Source organism: Acanthochromis polyacanthus, chromosome 21, assembly GCF_021347895.1.
Source record: "Acanthochromis polyacanthus isolate Apoly-LR-REF ecotype Palm Island chromosome 21, KAUST_Apoly_ChrSc, whole genome shotgun sequence".
Classification (NCBI taxonomy): domain Eukaryota; kingdom Metazoa; phylum Chordata; class Actinopteri; family Pomacentridae; genus Acanthochromis; species Acanthochromis polyacanthus.
In genome coordinates, this window is record NC_067133.1 from 8,114,229 (window position 1) to 8,137,127 (window position 22,899).

Sequence of the window (22,899 nt, forward strand, 5' to 3'; positions counted from 1 at the left end):
TTTACATGATTTAAACAACAACAGTTAAATTTTTTAAATTAATCTCTGTTTAGGTATTTGATTAATCAGAATGAGTCTTTTTTTTTTTTTTAAAGCTAAGACATCGAAATCCTGTGACTTCTGTGGGAGTTTTCTTGTTTATATCCTCTTCTATAACAGCAAACTGAATATGTTTGGGCAAAACAAGTCATCTTTGGAGGTTTTCTTGGGGTTTGAGCTCCATTTTTCACTGTTTTCTGACATTTTATCACCCAAAAAACTGGTCGACTATCCCAGATGATAATAAACAACTTAACTGACGAGATAGTGATCAGTTGCAGTTTTTTTTCTAAGTCTTTATTTGTTCTGTTTTCCTTGAAATTATTAAGTATTTTTAAACTGGTTTAAGTGGTGTTTTGTGGTGTGCAGTTCCTCACTTTGGCCACTGGGGACAATAAACACTCAGGTATAAAATAACGAGTTCAATGACCTTCTCTGACTGTCAGATGTAAATGTGAGCTAATGGATTACAGGTAACCAGACACAGACTGAACATTTGTAAGAACCAGAGCCTGACACATATTCACATCACCTGTCACTGTGTCTTATCAGGTAAATGCATTTCTGTTGTTTTGAATGTGACCTGACTGAATATTTTATTGCTTTAAACAATTTAGCTTGCATTTTTTAATATCGATATCTTGAATTTTTGAATCTTTAATGTTTTGGTTTGAACTTTATTTTAATTTTTATTTTCATTATGTATTTATTTATTTATTTATTTTAGAATATTCTGCTTTTGTGCTATTTATGTGGTCATTTTGTAAACACCTGTTTTTAAAAATACTATATGCATGAAGTTTTCTGTATTCACTTTTGTGTTTAAATACTTTAAATACTTTAAAAGTCAACTGTTTCCCTTGAGATTAGTTTTATTATCATTAATTTAATAATCTCACTATTTTTTCACTATTGTCTCTTTTTTATTATGAAATCATAAGCTCTATTAGGAGAAAGCGAATGTAAAAAAAAGAACAATTTTTCAAAATAAAAATAGCAGCAAATATTTTCATCATTATGTTAGCCTTTATTATTTATAAATCCTCTCAAAAAATATCATTTAAAAAAAAATCAAAAACACGAATAATGTCTAAGCTCCCTAAAGAGCTTTTGTAAAACTACGGTTTCTTAATTATTGGCTCCACAGGGCCACCTGGTGGGCGGCGTCAGAACCGCAACGGAGGACAGTGATTAGGACGCCGGTGTCGCTGCATCCATCTTCGCCTTGATTCCTCCTCTCCGGTTCAGTCGTTTCCCACAACGTTATTTGGTCGTTTTTCAAGGTTTTATTCGCGCTTTTCCTGTCTGATGGCGTCTAACGGTAAGAAGCTCAGCTACGGGTTCTGACGCGGTTAGCTGCCGGTGACGCTAGTTAGCTGTTAGCGGCTAATATGTGACTTTAAATGATGAAATGCTGTTTTTAAATTTCAAACTAGAATTCTTTAACTTCTCGTAGTGCTGTTTGTCCTGTTCAAAGAATAGCTGACCTGGTCATGTAAGCTGACACTGATGTGTTTTAGTTCCACAGAAGAACCTTGCAGCGGTTTGTTTGTTAGCTGTTAGCTTGCTGTTAGCTCGTTAGCTAGCTTGTGCTACTGACCCAGTTTCTGGTGCTGGCGGCGGAGACCGGATCTGTGTGTGGTTTTACCAAATATAAATATGCTTGAAAATATCTCCATTAATCTAGTAAAAAAAAATTGACAAGTGACGATGCTGTAATTTATGATTTAAACCTTTTCCCATGTAATCTAGAGAGGAGAAATAAACACTGAAATTATCATTTTGATATTTTCATAAATTAATTAAAGGTTTCAGAAATGTGAAAATGTGTCTTAAACTTCAAACTTTATTTATTTGTGTAGCACTTTTTCACCCAGAACAACACAAAGTGCTTCACAAGAATTAAAAACAAAGAAGGCAATAAATATATACAATTAAAGTAGAAATAATAAAAAAAAACCCAACTCTCCACCCTCCCTACATATAGACAGCCATTCACATCATCAGTACATGGCGGTTTCTAAACTCACCCTGTTCATCTAATCCAGATTTGGCACGTCTAAATATAATAGTTTTCTGTGTAATAATATATAGTCTAGATGCAAACAAACTGGGACAGTGCCACGATTATTGTGTGTTTTACAGATAAAATAGAAAATTATTAAATGGGAAGCTCTGATTGAATCCTTCCATAACATTGTTGTGTTAATCTAGACTGTATTAATCAGATCAGAACACGAGATTTTAAACTAGTCCAGTGCAGTATGGATCTGAGAACAAGAGTGAAACTGAACGTTTTTTTGGTTTTACAAATCTGTAAATGTGTTTGTGGATTCATAATTGTCAGATTGTGTTTTACTCCAGTCTAGATTTAACTGGACTAACATAGTATTTGTGTGTGTCTTGACAAATCTGCATATAATAGCTTTTGATGCAATAATATATAGTTTAGAAGTAAACAAAATGTGACACTGCTCCTTTTATTGTGTTTTCACAAATGAATCACAATATTCTCCAATGTGAAGCTATAATTTATCCTTTCCTTAGCTTAGTTTTGTTAATCTAGTCCATATTTAACGGATCAAAAATAATAATTTTGATTTTTAAACTGGTCTGAGGCAGACCAGATCTACAAAGGTAATTCAGTTTTAAGTTGAGTTTTTTTTTTCTTATTCTGAAGAGTGAAACTGAACTGTTGTCTGGTTTCACATGTGAAGTGTTTGTGAATTCATTCTGTTGCTCTCATGGTCTAATGTGGTTGAAATGTAAGGGTACACTGTCAAAAAGCCTCTTTTGTAATCATTTTGTGATTAAAGATGTGTTTCTGTTTTAATATGAACACTCTACTTTGTTTTTCCACAGATTATTCCCAAACGTCTACCCAGGGGTAAGTGAAGTCCTTCATTCTAACTTTATTTAGGCATTAGTAGTTGTCGGTTGTAAACTTTAAATTCGGGTATAAACCAGAAAAGTAAGAAAAACTTGTGATTTATCATGAACAATAATTCCTATTTTGACAAAATTGAGGAAAGGTACATTTATTTGTAGAGTATAACGTGTATAAAAGGTGTGTTGTTGGTTTGTAGCTACGGCTCCTACGGTGGAGGTGGAGGTGGAGGAGCTAACCAGGGCTACGGTCAGTCCTCTGGGCAGAGCTACAGCCAGCAGGGTTATGGCGGCTACAACCAGAGCTCCGACAGCAGCCCCGGTTCCTACAACCAGGGAGGTTACGGCAGCTACGGTCAACCACAGTCAGGTAGAGGAAGCAACAACGTCACAGTTTGTCATATTTTACTGGTCTCATCTCTAATCTCAGTTCTTTCTCCCAGGAGGTTACGGATCTCCACCCTCCAACCAGGGCGGTGGTGGAGGAGGCTACAATCACTCCAGTCAGTCGTACAGCTCTGGAGGATACAACAGCAGCAACCAGCCGTCCAACGTGAGCTACAACCAGCAGTCGTCTTTCTCTGGTTACAGCCAGCAGCAGCCTCCGTCTTCATCCTCTGCAGGGTGAGACGCCACCAGCTTCTGATTCCACACCATTGATTGTCTGACTTAAACCTTCATATGAATAGAAATAGTATTTCTGGCTGGTAGTATTCACCTGGATGAAGACATTTCCCCCTTTTTTATTGGTTGTCAACATGAATCATGCTCAATTTAATTTGAATATTTTGAAAAGAATTTCAAAATGTCAAAGTGACAGCAGGTTTTCCACAAAATAGTATCATTTAAACAAAAATATAATGTGGAAAATAAGCGATTGCATAATTATTAATATCCTTAAAGTCGCTTCAGCTGTTTGATTCAACTCATTTTCTTGACAGAAAACAAATCTCCAAGTCTCAGTTTTCTTCAGACTGCATCAGGTTGTCCTCCAGGATTTCTCTAGACTTTGCTGCATTCATTTTACCCTCTACCTTTACAAGCCTTCAGGACCTGCTGCTGAGAAACATCATGATGCTGCCACCACCGTGCTTCATGGTGGGGATGGTGTGTTTGTGATAATGTCCAGTGTCTGCTGTCCTCCAAACATATCATCTAACTTGATGGACGAAAAGCTCCATTTTGGTCTCCTCAGACCAAAGAACCTTAACTTCAGAGTCTCCACATGTCTTCTGTTCCAGATTTAATTTGAGCTTTTTTCAACAGAGTCTTTCTCTTTGTCTCCATAAAGCTTTGACTGGTGAAGAACAGACAACAGTTGTTGTATGAACAGTCTCTCCCATCTCAGCTGCTGAAGCTTGGAACTCCTTCAGAGGAGTCATAGGTGTCTTGGTGGCCTCCCATACTATGAAGTTCCACTGATGTGCTAAGATTGTTTGGCTGTGGTGTTTCTAGTATTTTAATTCTCCTCTTCTGTTGTCCTTTAACAGTTATGAAGGAAACTCTCCAGCTTCTGGCTACAGTCAGCCACCAAGCAGTGGGCAGAGCGGTGGAGGTTACGGCAGCAGTGGAGGTCAGCCTGGAGGTTATGGAGGCACCGGGAGCCACCAACCACCATCTCAACATGGAGGAGGTCACTACAATCAGCCGCCGTGCTACAACTCCCCTCCTCCCCCGAACTACAGCCAGCAGAGCCCGTATGGTCAGAGTGGAGGTGAGAGTTATGGGGACTTTTACCATTTAAGTTTAATATTTAGTTTACCTTCCCAGATCCACTTAAATGTAATCATATGTTTCAGATTTTTATTGAATGCTGCATTTCTTATGATTACAATTTAACAAATCCTTGAGGTAGATTTGGTTTCATGGAGTAGACTGTAGGGCTGGCCCGAATAGCAATTTCTGGGTTCCGGATATTCGCCCCGATTAATGAGGAATATCCAAATGTTTGGTTCGTATCGTAACATCCGACGGGGGAAAGGGAACAGAAGAATATTAAAATAAATATTCGAATACCACCGTCACGACCGAATATTCGGATATTCGGGTCCAGCCCTAGTAGACTGAACATAATCCTGCGGACTGAGAAGCTACATTTGTTTTAATTTTTTGCATAATCAGAAGCACTTTTAGACATATGTTTCACACATTTTGTTTGAGGACCCTAAGAAAGTTGAAACCTTGATGACTTTTTCTGTTGTTGCAGCTTATTGCTCTAATATTTGATGTGATGTAGATGACTTATTAGGTTTTGGGGTTCAGATTAACCCAAAGATGCTACACAGTGGTTGCACAGATTCCTACAGTGATGAAAAGAAAAAGCAAAAAATCTAAACAGTGGTGGCGCTCTGAGATCTAATTTTCAGATCATTCTCTCAGGATATGGAGACGACAGCCCTCCGATGAGCGGAGGAGGAGGAGGAGGAGGAGGTTATGGAGGTCCTGACGGAGGTTACGGAGGTCAGGATGGCCGGGGTGGAAGAGGACGTGGAGGTGCATTTGGAGGTCGCGGTGGAGGCGGGTACGATCGCGGTTTTGACCGAGGTGGACGAGGAGGACCAAGAGGAAGAGGAGGGATGGGGTAAGTGTTTAGATATCATCACTAGCCCAATGACGTTCTGTACTGTGTTGCATGTCTGGATTCACATGGAGCTGTACATGTAGATGAAACAAGAGAGGTTCCATATTTGGAGGTCATCGAGGGGAAATTTCCCATCATCCCTCATGCTTTTCAGGGAACGTAATCCTGGGTGTTGCTAAATTACCACTAAGCAGTTTGTTTGTTTTCTGTCGACTGCACAGGTCTTGATTTCATTTCATCAGTGAACGTTTAAATACAAAAAAGTCCTGTGCAGTAACTCTGGGTATGTGTCTGCTGATGGTGGTGGAAAACATGAAATCAGTAATGATCAAACTCCTAAAAACACCAGAGCAAGAATCATGATTACTGGTCCCACAACCTGCTATTGAGACAAGCTGCTAAGGGAGTAAGAAGAGAAGTAAAAGAAAAAAAATATTATCACTGAGGGAATTTATTGGTCTAATCACGTTTGTTCTATATTCTTGAGTTCAAGCTCAGAAAGAGTGTTTCTTCTTCTTTTTTCTCCATAACATGACCTGACATGAGAAAAATCCCTTTTTAAAATTAAAAACTTCACACTGGTTGTTTGGTATCGATGCCCAGATTCATGGCGCTGACAAAAACCGGTCACTGCCTGGATCCCGGGCTCCATGATGTGGTACAAACCATAATTATAAAGGAACAAAAATAAATCCTATGTCAAATTTAGAACACAGTTCCATCATGTAAGAATGCCATAAAAGGCCTGTGAATGATTAGAGGTACTGCTCACTCCAAAGTGTTTGATTAGACAGTCCCTCCAGGATTTCACGGGCGTTTTTCGTGATTGTTGCGGCCGAAAATGCCTGAATTCGCGGCAGCTTTTCAAAAAAATTGCGATAAAAGTTGTGATGTTTTAAGCTTATTTGTTGTGATGAAATTGCGGGAGACAGTGACAATTGCTAAAAAGCTGCATTTTTTCCAGTTTGTAGAACATGTTTCAATGCTGTAATTGACAATATTTATTCCGAAATTAATTATTTAACGTTCCAACCATTTCCACAAAAGCTGGCACACCATGGTGGGACATTAGCAGCAGCCAGATACTGATTTAATATAACGTGACCTAACTATGCAGGGAATGACAGGAATTGATGGGACTCAGAAACACCCCCACAATTTAATCAGTTGTTCTTTGTGACATTTCCGATATGTCCACAGTGGTAGATTTGTTGTCGGATCACAATCATGTGATCGTCAGCAGGCCGCTGAGGTAGCGTTCACTTGTTGCCATGGTTACCGTGCCACTATCAGACGCCATGCCGCTATGAATCCTTAACAAATCCGTGAATCCAAACTTTAAGCCGCATCATTGCAGTCTAATCATTTGGTCCTTGTATCATTTCTGACCGACCCTGAAAATTTCATTCAAATCCCTGAGTCCGTTTTGAGTGATGTTGGTAACAGTGAATTAATTGTTTATCACTGTCTTCAGCAGTAATTTTTGTTGGTAAATGAGAGACATTAGTATTGCACATGTCTGCATCTTCAAACCATGAACAAGGAAGTGAGTTTGGTGACGTACGTGCATTACGTTTGCGCTGGTAGCTGCTATGATTGGTGGAACTCACGGAAGGTGGGCCAAAACTGCGGGAAAGTTGTGGTGATTGGACAAAATTGCAAGGCCGCGCAAAATTCGAGGAGATTGGTTGATTTCGCGCGAATTCGCGTGAATTCGCGTGATTGCAACATCGCGAATTCCTGGAGGGACTGATTAGATCATGTAAAATGCAAACGACACTGTGCAGCTGCTAGACATGATCCGCTGTTTCTACACTGTACTGTGCTATAAACTGGATAAATAGCACAATTAACATAATATTATATGGAGGTTTGGAGTTTTCTCTGTTGGGATCATTAAGTGAAGGTCTCTGGGGTTGAATTCTGGTTAGAAAACATAAAATCAAACTCAACATTGTGATTATTACCACCAAATACACTCATTTCAAGTCACCCTTAGTTTAAAATATTGACTCATATGATCACATGGACAAAGAAAAAGCCTTCTGGTGGAACGTTCTGTTGTCAGATGGAACATAAACTAAGTAGAAATATGCTTGGAGGAGAGAAGGTGAGGCCTTTAACACCAAACCTACCATCAAGCATGGTGGTGGCAGTATCATGCTCTGTGGGACTGGAGCTTTACACAAAGTAAATGGAACAATGAAGAAGGAGGATTACCTCCATGTTCTTCAGGAAAACCTAAAATCATGAGCAGAAGGTCGACCTTGGATGCAGTTGAAGGTTTCGACAAGACGGTGAGCCCAAGCACACATCGGAGGTGGAAAAGAAATGGTTCAGTCAGGCTAGAATGAAGGTGCTGGACTGGTCTCCCCACAGTTCTGACTTAAACACATCAAGAACCTGAAATTTAGTTGAACTGAATCAATTCTGTTCAGAAGAGTCAAAAATAAACCAGAAGCTTGAAACCAAAAGAACCTAAATGAGGAGAAAATGGACACATTTAACCGAATATTAACATTTATGTTTGGATCTTATTGACCCAATGCATTTTAAGACCTTTAATGTATCAATGAGAGCCAAAATTTTGGTCATGACTACACATAAATGCAATACCACAGAGAAACAGATTACTGGTTGGGGCAAATGTTTGTAAACCCAGCAGATTATTGAGAACAGAACAGAGACGGAACAAAGAGTTTACGAGAACGTCATGACTGAAAGAGTGAAGCAGTAACCGCTTTGGTAAGTCGATGTGTCGCTTATAGAGCTGCTGTATTTCATGTACTTCTCTGTAACCTCATAATGTCGGTGACAAACTGCCATTTCATTGTGTTTTCTCATCCATTACGCACTTAAAGCTGCTTCCCTGTTGGGTCATCACAGTATCCTTTAATCAGGCAGGTAGAAGTGTGCACTGATTGAGTGTTGGTTAACATTCTTAAAACAATACTTGAGGGATTTTGGTTTAAGGTTTGAGAATGGAGGAATGTGTGTTTTTATACCAGATATGACCTGCTGGTATAAAGATGGAAAGTATTCAGACCTCTTCGTTTTTTGGCCACTTCCTGTTGTAAAGTTTCATTTTAAATTGGTAAAATTGACCAATCTTGCACTCAGTAACTCGCAATGACGGAGTGAAAACAGCACAATGAAGTGCAAAAAGTGAAGGAATCTGTCTACTTTCTGAAGCAACTTTAAGTGTTAGTGTAAAATAAAGACAAAGGTCTGATTCAAAGACAAATTGGGGCCAAAACTGAAACTCTGTGACCAGATTTTTGCTTTAGAAAGATTCCAGCTAACTTTACCAGTAAACCTCGACACGTTTTACAGTTCAACACCAGTTTGGAGTTATTTTTTTACCTTCACGTGTCTTTTTCTCTACAACAACTTGCTAAAATGTGTTTGCAGTAGACGGTGGCCTGACAAACTAACACCACAGTGTTTCCCATCGCTGCCTTCTCACCTCCACCTCCCCAAGCAGGATCACTGTGTCATACTCTGCTTTAATCAATCTTTGAATCTTCTCCTAGGCTTTTACCTTCTTCTCCACGCTGGCTTTCTGCTCTTAAGCCATCATTAGAGGAAACTAATATGGGGAAGCCTGTAGGCAGTATATAGTCTTATTGTTGTTGGAGTAAATAATAATTAAAATCCAAATCATTTGGGAGAAAAGCCTCAAACACCCGGGATGTGCTGCAATTTGAGTAAAGGTTGTCTGAGACCTAAAAAACAAAAAGTCCAAAGCACCCACAGAGGGTCAAAGGTGGTAACGTTTGGGTTGGTTAATTGACATGAAAACACAAAAGTTGGCATAAATGGTGCAAACAAGTTTCTAGAACTTGTGGATAAAAAAAAAGAAACCTGAGCGCATAAAGACGAGGTCTTTAAAGGAGCCTCTTGTCCTGGAGGTGTTTTAATGAGATTCAGTTCATTAGTACCAATGAAGAGGGGCGGGTTTACCAAGGAGACTGAAGGTTACCCACAACCCAACAGAGAAATCGCTGTCAGCTCCAGCCTTCAATGCATTTTTCTCTTCCTCTTCATCAGAATGGGCGATCGAGGAGGATTCAATAAGTTTGGTGGTAAGTGACAAAAAAAAAAAAAACTGTTGAGAGACGAGGTTTGTTGAGTTTGAGGGGTTGGAGCTATAGGTGGTAGAAGTGTAACGTGAAAACATGCTAATGTGATGGAGGTTTCCAACTGAAAAACATGAATATTAGGGTGTAGGGTGAAACTTTGGGCTGTACAGGTAAGAACAGTGTGTTCAGGTGTGTGATCTTCAGCAGAATGAGTTAAAAAAATGACTGCATTAAAGGTTAAAAATGTAGTTCTGCTGCTCCACTATCTCCATCTTTGATATTTCACGGTGTGTGAGTTTGGTAGATGGAGGTTTTTTGTCTGGCATTGGACAAGTTTGAGAAAATGTGATGAAATCAGCAGAAGAATCGAGTTAAGGAAAGAGTCAACAGTTTTAATATAATGCAGGTTAACCCTCTGAACTCCAAAACCCTCAGGGGGTTATTTTCTTTGTGAAAACAGAAGAAAATGTGATTTTCAACTTTCCAATGGTTCTTGAAGGTGTCAGATGTGACAAAAGTTTAAATTTGTGAAATTTCATTAAAATCACAGTGTAATACATATCTCATTTGAAAGAATAATCAAAAATGAGCAGTTTGCTGGGGATTTTGTTTAAAACTAACAATTCTGAGTGCATCCAAGAAACCAGGACTGACTTAGTTGTGACCACATGAGAAAGACTCAGAACAAAAAAATGGAAGATTTATCAGATTTTCATCTTTTGGCTATGAGAAAACCTCTGAGCTCCTCAACATTCTATCACTGAGTCGTATGTGGCCGATGGTGAAAACTTCAGCTTTTAGTTGAACTGCAGGCAGTGTTCCCCAGAGCAGAGAGGAAATCAAAGCTGCTGGATCAATAAAATAAATGCAGCATGACTCAAAAACAGTCAGCAGAGAAGCAAGTTGTTGGAAGATACTTTCAGCATGGTGAAACATCTATGAAAGGCATTTTTGCTTAAAAAAACATAATTCTGAATTCTCTCTCCTTCTTGGTTCTATTTTCTTAGAGGTGCAAGACTTTATCTTGAGCCCACAATGAGGAAAAATGAGACGGAAGCAAAAAAAAAACTCAAACTACTTGGAGTTCAGAGGGTTAAATAGATCAAATTATCATTTATGTTCCGGAAATGGATGAAATCGTCTTCAGCTCCTGCTACTAACACGGCGGTAAAACCTGAAGGATATTTCTGTTGTCGTGTGCGTGTCAAAGATGAAGACTGAAATTGGTTGCACAGCTGTGGAATACCAGAACTTGAACAGACTGCACTGTAAATAGATGGAAGGTTTGTGTTCTGTTGGAACAATAGATCTATTGTTTGTGTAAACCACATCAACAACAAAGGAATAATTGTATGTTACTGGTTTACACTTGGAAGGCTGACAGGTTGCTTTTGGTTCAGATGATGTTGACATTATTGAGCTTGAAGAAAATGAACAGAGTTGATTCTTGTGTTGTCATGGAAGTCTAAAGTAGTTGTTCCCTGGTGGGAACTGTGGAGTGTTTCACCATCAAAGTTAGTGTTTGTCTGTGCAGCTCATGATTCTATTCCTTATTTTGTGGATCAGTCAGTCAGTTGTTTGGTCTGTAAAACGTAATGTAACGTGACATTTAAAATGTTTTTATAAGTTTAGCATCACGGCTCGCAATTTTGCAACCAATTTTTCCTTCTTGAAGTTTTTAATGTGTTTTTCATCACCATTCTATTAATCAGGGTTGCAAAGTCTCAAAAACCCACCTAAAGCTCTTTAACAGTTCAACAGTAAACAATGTGAAGTCGTTTTTGAGCAACCAGATGATAGTTGCAGAATTAAATTGTGAGAAAACACAGCTTTCAGTCCAACTACATTACATTATTTAGAAATTTGTGACATTATGATGGATATTTCTGCACTATTTTAAATCAATAATGAAGTCAGGGCTGCAACTACTCTTTATTATTGGTAATTTTCTGGATTAATCAAGCAGTTTTTTGTGTCAGAAAATGGTGAAAAATGTCTTTGTTTCTCTAGAAAGAAACTAGAAAATATTGACATTTAAGAAGCTGCAATTACAGACTCTGGACTTTTTTCCCTTGAATATAATAAAACGTCAAAATAGTTCCTGATAGATTCAGTGGTTGGCAACTAGTAACTGATTGTTGTCGTTCTTCTTGGGATAAAAAAGAAGAAACTGTGAGAAACCTGCAAACAATGACAAAATATTTAACAAATAGTAATTACAATTGCAGGGAAATTTGTTCACTGTTAAAAATGGGTGTGTTGTAGTTTTCAGTCTATTCAAGGCTAAACGGTTAGAAAGTCTGGTACCTGTAACTATCCTAAAACAACGGGCCAACGGTGGCTGAGGATATATGGAGGTCAGAGTAAATATTTCTGAGTTTCTCGTGTTGGTGTTGTGGCTGCAGATGTGTTTGCCTGAATGATGAGCCTGTAGAAGTATATTTCTGAGTTGGTAAAACTCCTCCATCATCCTCCGAGTTCTGGTTCTGGAGATCTGATGGTGATGCCTCCTGCTTTCATAAGCACCAGGGTCGGAGGTTATTTAAGAACCTTCTGAGAAACATGAGCAACATCAACGTCAAAAAAGCAACAAATCACCAAATTCAGGGACAGATGAACATGAAGAAACATTCACATTTTGAGGGAACAGCTAGTTTTGACAGAGTTTGTAGTTGTAAAGTTTTGGTTCTTGTCAAATGGGAAAGTTGTCATTGCATTGAAATTCTAAAATAATTTGTCTCAAACTCTATACAAACTAATAAGAAAACACCTCAAATTATTTATCCATGAGCTGGGATTTAATGACATTTACTAAATACTCCATTGAGTTTTAAATGTGAAGTTCAGGTTGAAAGTGGCGTTGATTCAATCTTCAATGCATCGTATTGATGCTCAAATCAAATCACGTTCATGAGGAATGACTGTCAGAGGAGATTCTCTATGATCCTCACCTTTACAAGTCACCATTAGAAGAGTCTAAATTAAAGTAGCTGCTGCAGGACTTAGGAGAAGCTTTTATTCGTACATGCGTCCATCAGCAATCCCCAAACACAGGAGAAGTTCTGAATTCTCCAGATAGCCTGTGCTACGCCTGACTTGGGCTGAACGCTTTAGGGAAAATATCAGTTTGCCGATTTTTCTGGCAGATATTGCAGTTTGATTTGTGATACGGTGTTTTAAAGTCAAGCTTCAGTCCAGGGAGTATTACCATGATTCACCTAAATGCACGTGCTCCTGTGTCCAACCACTGTACTTTGCATGGAAAGACAACAAACTCCAGGAATAATCAGTGACATGGTGCTACGTCTGAATACGTCACTAGCTACAGTATTCTGTGAAATGTCCACCTGAACCCGTTGTCTTTGTTGGGAAACTTTGGGTCATTTGGATGTTACTCTGACACTTAGGTAGACATGTACCACCCACCTAAGCAGCATTTAGGTGGATGGTACATGTCAACGGAACAGGAGAAAGACTATTCTTGCAATACTTTTTAACATAGTCTCCTTTAACTTCATTTGGTTCGTCAGTGTTCAAGCTTCACTGTCCTTTAATGGAAGAAAGTCACATCTTGAACCTCCAGATACTCCTCAAAAGCATGCATGACGTCTTCCTCGATCTGAAAATTTGATGACGTGCACATGGTCTTGGAGCAACAGCAGCAGCTATAGGCTTCTCTCTCCTTGTCTATTTGAATGCTTTGAACCTTTGAGTTTTTGTGGACACTGATATGACTTTATAGCATACAGTTATGCCCAAAAACGAGAGTCTTCGAGCAGGACTATGCATCCTGTTGCGCTGCAAAAGCAGTTTAGAAACAGCTCAAGGGACACGACAAAGAATTCAAGGTCTTGACTTGAGCTCAAAACTTCTCAGATCCCAGTTCAGTCATGTTGTGGAGTCGTGTTGGAACAAGCCTACTCAATGGATCCCACTGGACCCAAAGGACCCAATATCCGGTACCAGACACAACAGGACAACTTCTTGGTTGATCAGTCCCAACTCCATGACTCGACAAGTCAGAGTATTTAGACAGCATGAGAAGGATCTACACAATATCAGGCAGGTGGTTTTAATGTTGTGGCAGATTGGTGGATAATGTAGCATTAATGGAGCTTACAGGGATGCCAAAACCATGAGTGGCCCTCAGATACCTATATACATCCGTCACAGTGACTCAGCCATGGAAAAGGTGTCATGCAAACAATGAGTCATTGACTGAAACTGCTGTTGCTGCCTGGTGAGTTTGCTGAGTCACATAGTTTAAAGTAACAAATCAGTTTCATTGTCTTGTCAGTTTTCACATACAAGGAATTTGACATGAAAAAGAAGGTTGAAAAGACTGCAATTCAATAGACAGTAAGGGGTACAAGTCAAATCAACAGCAAGTGGAGCAAATTCAAGGAATCAAACCTAGTAAAAAGTGATTAAAACCTCTGAGAAACGGTGGGCCTGGTGCCACCTCTTGTCTCAGTTATTACCTAAGTTGGATGCTGGTGCTCAGGGTTGGTTCAGATGAATGAAGCTGCTGGTGACGCAGCATAAATCTCAAAAAGGTGACAGGACTTAAAACACCAAAGAATTTCTACGGTGTCTCGGTTAATCTCTGAAAAAACTGGAGGTTGGTTTTACGAACTGTTAAGTTCTCAGAATGACAAACATGGGGTTCTTTTTCCCAAGATGTCTGTTGGTACAAACTCTTAGTCTTTTGTTGAGCCGCTTGAAGCTGACAAAGGAAGTAATCAATGACATGGATCACTGTGTCAGAAAAACCAGGGATTGTGTTTCACTGTGTTGGACTTAGTGCCAAGAGTTGGTAAAGTTTATGCCAGAGGAATCGCAGCAACACAAATGCCTTGAATTCAAGAGCCGACCTCCACAGTCAGGTTTATTGATGGAGGTGTTCACTATTTTGAGATGCATAAAATGAACTTGTGTGGTAAATCTTGTTCATGGGATTTTAAGATGACATGAGACACGTGTTGTGAAGATCATGAATGATGTTACATAATGATGACATGGTGGGAAGAGGGTGGTAAATGTTTTGCTCAAGGCTGTTACATACAGAGTGACTAGAAGGTTGACGTTGGTACAGGTTTTGTCTCAACACAACATAAATGAAAGGAATGTATGTCTGAATGATGGCTGTTTGTTTGGTTTCACAGCCACTTGTTTCCACAACTAATCTCAGTTTCTTTGTCCTTTCAAGGACCAAGAGACCCAGGACATGGACATGGAGGCCCCGGCTTCAGTAAGTGTGTGTTTTGTTTTGGTTCTATACAAGAGACTGTTGACACCAATCTTTTTTTACTGGCTGTCTGACAGAACGGAAACACTTTAATAGGAACCGGCTGCTCAACAGGACATATTTTTTTCAAACGTGACAGGAATGTTTAAGAGATTTAGTGCCCTCCTGTCTACACTTTAGATGTTTCACCTCATTCAAATGTTTTCTGTTACACTTTATGAGGTGTTGGTGAGCTTTCAGGGATCTTAAAGTTATATTTTGGTGGACTAATCTATGTAGAACCCCAGAAAAACATTAAGAACGTTCCAATACCTAGGGTGTCAAAGCATGCGTTTGATTATTCTGACCCACAATGCTTAGTGCAAACAAGCCTGAGCTGCTGAAAGCGCTTTTGACAAAACAAACTGCAGCAAATATTTGAGCAAAATTGTCAACCCTCAAGGTGCTTTATTGTGATGAATTAGTTTGTGTGTGAATATTAATATTTTATTTATTTCACAAAATAACAAAGTAAACAAAGATATATTGATATATCGATAGATATAAAATTCCACTTGGGAGTGGTGTTATTTGATCAACAATCACAGGAAATAAAAAATATTGATTTCGCTCAGTTCATCATCATATAGAAGGTGTTGAAGCCAGCAGCAGTTGCATCTGATTAGAAATGCTCAAAGGTGGTCAGAATCATTACTGTGAAATTCAAGTGCTGCATAAAAAGTAGCATTTTGATTTAGACGACATGCAGACTGAGGAGAATTGGCCCACTTTCCTTACCAAAGCTCTAAAAGACGATGAAACTTGTATTCTTGACCACAACAAGAGTGGGAGGTCATTAAGCATCACATAAGACTTTGTCATGGTGCCCCTTGACTAGCTAAATCCCCACAGTGCTCTCTGCTGGCAGAATTGGTCATGACAGTATTAAACACTGAGGCTCCATCTGGTGGTGCAACCAGATACTACAGCTGATCTACAGTAGTTTAGTAGTGTGTATTACCAATCAGCAGATACTCATTAATAAATGACTCAAATCTAACCAGCTGAAAAAATGACATCCCCAGATATAACAAAAACATTTCTGAATACATTACATTCTCTCGTTTAAAGCACATCAATTAGCAATTCAGAATCTCCCATTAATGTTTAGCTTTTGTGCTGGTCAGACTTTAAGAAAATCATCAGTACATTTTTTCCCCATCTAAGATGCAGGTTAAATATCAACTCATGGTCATTATTCATTTTCATTGATCAACAATGGATGAAACCAGTGTAGTCGGTGAACACATGACACTTTATTAACATCCCTTTGAATCTTTCTCCCACCAGTGCCAGACCAGGATAACTCTGATAATAACACCATCTTTGTGCAAGGCCTGGGAGACGACTACACTGTCGAATCAGTCGCTGACTTCTTTAAGCAGATTGGAATTATCAAGGTAACTCTCCACAGCTTCATGCTGCTCACATTATAAAAATGTACTATAAAGTATGGAAGTATGTAAAATACGAGTCTGACAGTTGTGTTCATTTCTTACAAATCTGAACCTGAGATGAATTTATTTCAGATGAAGGTCTTCAAATTCAGATTTAACTATATGCAAAGATGTGGGGGAAAAGGCTGTAATGGAGAACGATAAATTAGTGTGATTTGTTGTTGTTTGCTTCTTTTGGCGCCTAAATTTCATAGACAGTTTGGACATCGAAATTAAATTCTGATTTAGTCACATTCTGGACTCCTTAAGGAAAATATCTGCCCATGTTTGACGTCTTTTTGGACCTGCATGGTTCCGATTTAAAATGGTCTGATCCATAATCAAAGAGCTGACTTCCATCCATCCTGTTAGGTGAACAAGAAGACCGGCCTGCCCATGATCAACCTGTACACCGACAGAGAGACGGGAAAGCTGAAGGGGGAGGCCACAGTTTCCTTCGATGATCCTCCATCAGCCAAAGCTGCCATCGACTGGTTTGATGGTGAGCTCTTCTTCTTTTCTTTTCAGATTTAAGTTGCCATCTCATACTGTTTTAATGTGGAAACCGGTCACTGCTAACTTTTTAAAGAGTAAATTTTTTTTTGTTGTGTGCGGTTCTCGATTTTAATCTTGTTTTCATTCTGAAGCTTGGTGATCTAAAAGTATACAGTAGACGAATAGATAAACAGTTAAAACAGCTCAAAGTCCACTAAAAGATAAGAAATAGTGCTTAATTTAAAAGGTTGGTTCTCTTTTTAGTGACACAGGCAACACCTCACACTTAATTCCAAACTTTCTGTGGTTCAGTCCACCTCTGTTTTTTCCTCACATCTTTAATGTTGTCATTCTGCAGGTAAAGACTTCAACGGAAATCCGATCAAGGTGTCCTTCGCCACCCGCAGAGCTGACTTTGGAGGTCGAGGTGGGATGAGAGGAGGACGAGGACGAGGAGGTGAAGGAGCCTCTTTTTTTGTCATCTTAGATAATTGTTTTGGCCATTTTTGGCTGTTTGTTGTGCAATTTTCGCCAAATAATGAAACATTTTGGATAAATCCTGTCTTATTTTGGAGAAATTATGACACATTTTTGACAATTTTTGTAATTTTGGCCAAACTGAAACAGAAACACATCCATGATACTAATGCAGCTGCTGTTTTACTGTTCAAACTATAATTCATTCCATAATATTGATGCTCTAAGTAGGGCTGGACCTGAATATTTGATCGTTAGGGTGGTATCCAAATATTTATTTTGAGATTTGGAGTCCAACCCCTCCAACCAAATCGATCTGAATATTCGGTCATTCCTTCGTCTCCCCCACCCTCAGAAATTATGGAAAAAGTCCATTAAAAAGTGACAAATCTGGACCCACCTCTATGGACATGAAGGTAGAACTTTGATCACTAATAAAGTTGGATATAGAGTCAGATGGTTTTAAGGAAGTTCTGTTGGGAGGATCTGATTGATTTATTGGTTTTTAATCGTCTTCAGTGCTGTTCTCTTTGCACTATGAAGTATTTAAATGGCTCCAGTTCTGTCATTTCTTAATAAACTCCTGTTAGCATCATTACGGCTCACTGACTGCTGTGTTCAGGGCCGATGGGTCGTGGAGGATTCGGAGGAAATCGAGGTGGAGGTGGAGGTTTCCCAGGAGGAAATGGAGGCAGTGGGGGAGGGGGGGGAGGAGGAGGAGGAGGGCAGCAGAGAGCCGGAGACTGGAAGTGTTCAAACCCGTGAGTTCCATTTCATCTGAATGTTTGCACCACTAAATAAATCAGAGGAGTGAAGCTGAATTTGTCGTGATTTTCTTGTGATTTTCTTCACATTTCCATGCAGCAACTGCGGCAACCTGAACTTCTCGTGGCGTAACGAGTGTAACCAGTGTAAGGCTCCTAAACCTGAGGACGCCAGTGAGATGCCACCCATGGACAGAGGTCTGGTTTACTGACAAACACCAGCTGAGTCTGGACAGTTCTGTGGACAGTTAACTGACCTCCTTGTTGTGCTGTCAGGAGGTTACGGAGGAGATCGCAGGGGAGGGTTTGATCGCGGCGGCTTCAGAGGCCGGGGAGGCGACCGAGGAGGTTTCAGAGGAGGCCGGGGAGGTGATCGGGGAGGATACGGACCTGGAAAGATGGACGCAAGGTCAGAAAAATACCAACAGGAAATAGTAGATAACAGAGAACTTAAAACAGGAAGGAAGTCCCTGCTCAGAAAAACTACAAAACAGTGTTCTTGGAAGTTTTCTGCTTCTATTGAATTTTAATTTCAGTCATGACTACTTTCATTGAACTGTTTGGACAAAAATATTCAAAACAAAAAAGATTAAATGTCAAAACGAACAGATTTCAACAAAGTAATGTCAGTTATGAGGGGAGGCCACCAAGACGTATAAGACTCTTCTGAAGGTGAAGTCATAGGTGTCTTGGTGGCCTCCCTAAATCGTCTCTTTCTTGCTCGGTCTCTCAGTTTTTGAGGACGGCAGGAAAAAACTATATAACATAAAGAAAAATGAAGCGCCTGATAGAAAAACAGCACGGTATGAATAAATCACTGAACATACATATCAGCCAGAAGCTGTAAAAGCTCGAAAAGTTGTATTTTCAGCTCTTCTCATAGTTAATTTCAGTGTGTTTTTGTCTATAAAATATGAAATTCAGGCCTTTGACTTGCTTTTGTTTTATACTTCTAAAGTGAAAGTTTGAATATAAATCCTTTATGTTGTTGTTTCCAGGGGCGACCGTCGTCAGGAACGTCGAGGTCGACCGTACTGAAGCTTCCTTCAGTGTGAGCTCAACATCTTCACCTTTTATAAAACTGATTTAGTTTGTAGACAGACGTGACTCTTTCTGTTTGTGTGTTTGACTGTTTTCTGCTGGACGAGGCCTCGTTTAGAAAAACTAATTCTCCATTTAAAGACAAAAACAATGAAGTTCACATAAGAGAGATTTCAGCGTTACCTGCAGCAAGAAACACGTATAAATAAACTACTGTATGTATTTTGTTGCAAGAAAAACGAATTTGTGATTCAAACAAAACCTTCTTCGTCACACTGTTGAGCTCTATTGTGAGGTTTAGGAGTATTTTGCTTCTACAACATTTTAAAAATACACATTAAGGTGTTTATTTTACTACATTTTGTCTGTTTGCATCTGTAGATTTTCTGTATGTTACATATCTGTCAATGCGATTTTCTCATAAATGACACTTCCTGTTTACACTCTGGAGGTTTTTACACACATCACGTCATTCACAGCCTGATTTAGACGTTTTACTACTAGAAGTATGGAACAAACAGATTTTTTTGGTATTTGCAAAAAGTTTTTGATAAAAACAACTATCTCAAATCACTTTTGTATAAACGTGTGATTTTAATACGTCAACGAAATAAAACAAATGCAGAACTGTGAAGCAGATTTATCTCATGTTGGCATTTCTGTTCTGGGAGTTATTGTTAGCAGTTATAGAGATAAGGCCTCATTTTATGTTGAAACATTAAAAACATTGTAAAAAATTATGTCTTTAAATGGCATTTTCTCAAAATTAGGTTTGTGATTTAGCAAATGTTTCGATTTCTGCATCAACTGAGAGCATTTTAATGGTGACATCTCTGAACTGTAACTTGCATAACGTCGTCTTTCGTCGGTAATCTGTTTGTCACAGCGAATCTGTGCACTTTAGAAAGTAAAATGTGAATATTACGAGTCAAATTCTCTAATTTCTAGCTGGTTCTTCAGGTGAGAAGGATTAAGAGGTTTATGTTCCCTTCGACAGCTTTCGTTCTGTCATTTTTTCCACTTAAACAACAGAAGTGGTTCATATTTCCACATTACTGCTGCACTAAGTGCTTTAAACATTTTCTATACAAGGTTTTGTCACATGCAGACCGTGAAACCTGTCTGGTGGCTCTTAATGCTGCCAGACTCCTTTGTTAATGTTGATTAATTGTGTTACAGCAGAGAAAGTGGTGAAGGTGATGGAGGTCAGAGCAGCTTTACTGTAAATCATGGGCAGTTTTATGAGGTTGTTTGGACAAGAATGTTCAAAAAAGACTCTGAAACAGATTTAAACAAAATATAAAACGTAAAATAAGTGTTTGGTTCAAGTAATTCTCTAAGAGTGCAGCCAGCTGGTGCTAGAAATCATTTTATTCCAGAGGAAATCATAACTGTCTTGGTGGCCACAAACTCTAACAAATTAGTTAGATTTGAGTACTTGGATTACATAATTATTAAAGAAAACAAAAGTCTAAATTCTCTGATTGCAGCTTCTGAAATGTGAATCTTTTCTGGGTCATTCACTTTAAACGGAGGATTTTTGTGGAGAAAACAACACATTTGTCATGTTGGACTGACATTTATTAAAGTTTTCCAAACCTGTAATTATTGATCTAAAAAATCTGATTAATCGACTTTACCAGTAATCGTTAGTTGCAGCTTCTGTGGATAAAATTTGTCCTGAAATGACTCAGAACAGTTTGATTTTCCTCATGATCAAGAAACAAATCTGATCTGAAACTAAAACCACTGAGGATCAAGACGCTGCTTTATGTCTTTGTGGTTTTTCCAGTAACATTAAAGAATTTTCTCATCATTGAGTCGTTTCTGAGGAACTTGTTGGACTCGAGCCACTAGAAAACAATAAAAACTGATGCCAGCGGTAACGTGACCCGACGTGTAAAACGGGCCTCGTCCACGCAGCTGTATTTACAGTGTTTTTGTTGGACTGTCTATTTATTACTCCTGAGTTGTTTTTGTATTGTGCTTGTACTGGTTTCCAAATGAAAATGTTATAAAAAGAAATCGATCAGTGCTTCTGTGGTTCTTTCTGACTCTGTTGTTGGCTTGATTGAATCTTTTGCTCAGCTTCGTCTGGAGCTCCGAGTTATTAACCCTTGTGTCATCATGTGGGTAAAATTTACCCGTTTTAAAGTTTGAAAATGTGGAAAAAATACATGTTCACAGTGAAACTTCTGATGTCCACATTTTCAGCATTTTGGGAAATTTTTTTTTAGCATTTTTTGGTGGAAAAAAATTGTTTAAAAAAAATCTACCAAAATCCAGCGAAATTCTATCACCACTGGGAGAATTACTGTTTTATCCACACATTGACATTAAAAATACCAACAGGAGGTGTGAAGAGAAGCTGCAGCAAGCCACAAACTGGAATCCCAAAACACGCAAACGTCAAACTTCACACAGAATTTAAATGCCACTTGTTAGATTAACTGTACATAAAATTATAGTAATAATGATCTGTGGGTGACAGTAATTCTATACTTGATGTCTGCCAGCTGGATTTGTCATCACTTCTCATCAATGGTGTTGTCTAACCAGCTCTGCAGCCTTTTCCTGGAGCTTCTACGTACCTGCACACACACCTGTAATCTTACCTGGACATAGCTCTCACACTTCTCTCCAAGTGGCAGATCCAGTTTGTGTTGACAATAGAAAACACAAAGAGGGTTCCTGTAAAAATAAATCATCAAAGCCAAGGGTGATGCCACTAAAATTCCCCTTAATCAGCAATTATATACAATACAGTACAATGGGTTCTGCTGCCAGAAATCTATCATATTTAGGTCACTTCCTTAAAAAGAAATGGGAGATTCATGTGTTACTTCACCTCAATTAAAGCAGATTGTTTTACTATCGCTATCAGGTGGCCACATGTTAAACAAGCTTGATAACTGAGGTCTGAAGGTTTCTGTTCATTTGTGGAGTAAATGCTGCTCAGGTAGAACATTTGTGTTAACGTAAGCAGCGTCACAATACATCACCTGGAAGCGGCTCACCTGAGCCAATGCACCACCTTCAGTGACTTCAGTTTCACCTGAACTGTTCCTGCTGAGAAAAAGTTCTATCAGGACAAAATCGACACCACGAGGACAAAAGATGATTCCAAGACAGTGATTCACATCATCTGTTGTCTGCTGTCAGATAATCATCTATAATCACGTCAGTCTGTTCCACTGATTTCATAACAATATTTGAACAATCAAATATATCAAGTGGCTGCATTGGGCTTATTTATCCAGTGATATCTGGTGCTTTTAGCCATTTATCTTTATTTTTCTGTATATATTTGCTATATCATAAGAAAGTAATGGTGAAAAAGCTGACATAACTACTTATGTTAACTTATATTGTGATACTCAACTGATTATTCATAACTTTTGCCCATTTTTAATAATTTGTATATTAGCCTACTCTTAGCTACCCATGTCAACTATTTATTGGTTAGCCCACCTATCTCTACCTATTTCAACCGGTTGTCTGATTATTGCACTATATTACTGTACTAGTATCTATTAGCCTACTTTTAACTAACCATGTCAACAGTTTTTTAATCAATTACGGTACACTTAGCTAACCATTTCACCTGTTTTCTGTCAACCTACTTTCAGCCAACGATTTCTGTCATTTCCATATTAGCCTGCTACTAGCTTACCATTTCAACTGTTTAATTATTATCTTACTTTTAGCTAACCATTTCAACTGTTTATCTATTGGCCTACTTTTAGCTAAACATTTCAATTATTTATCTATTAGCCTACTTATAGCTAGCATTTCAACTATTTAACTATTA

General features: G+C 38.7%; 1 protein-coding gene across 1 annotated transcript; it reads left to right on the forward strand.

Moving 5' to 3' along the window:
• Window positions 1-1,186: 1,186 nt before the first annotated feature.
• fus (FUS RNA binding protein) lies at window positions 1,187-21,123 on the forward strand. Its single transcript, XM_022199998.2, has 15 exons — window positions 1,187-1,360; window positions 2,902-2,926; window positions 3,126-3,295; window positions 3,369-3,549; window positions 4,416-4,639; window positions 5,305-5,506; window positions 9,557-9,591; window positions 14,798-14,839; window positions 16,166-16,275; window positions 16,684-16,813; window positions 17,165-17,263; window positions 17,906-18,044; window positions 18,148-18,245; window positions 18,324-18,456; window positions 19,046-21,123. Exons 1-15 carry the CDS (start codon window positions 1,348-1,350, stop codon window positions 19,083-19,085), a joined length of 1,641 nt encoding a protein of 546 aa, XP_022055690.2. The 5' UTR covers window positions 1,187-1,347; the 3' UTR covers window positions 19,086-21,123.
• The last annotated feature ends 1,776 nt before the right edge of the window (window positions 21,124-22,899 follow it).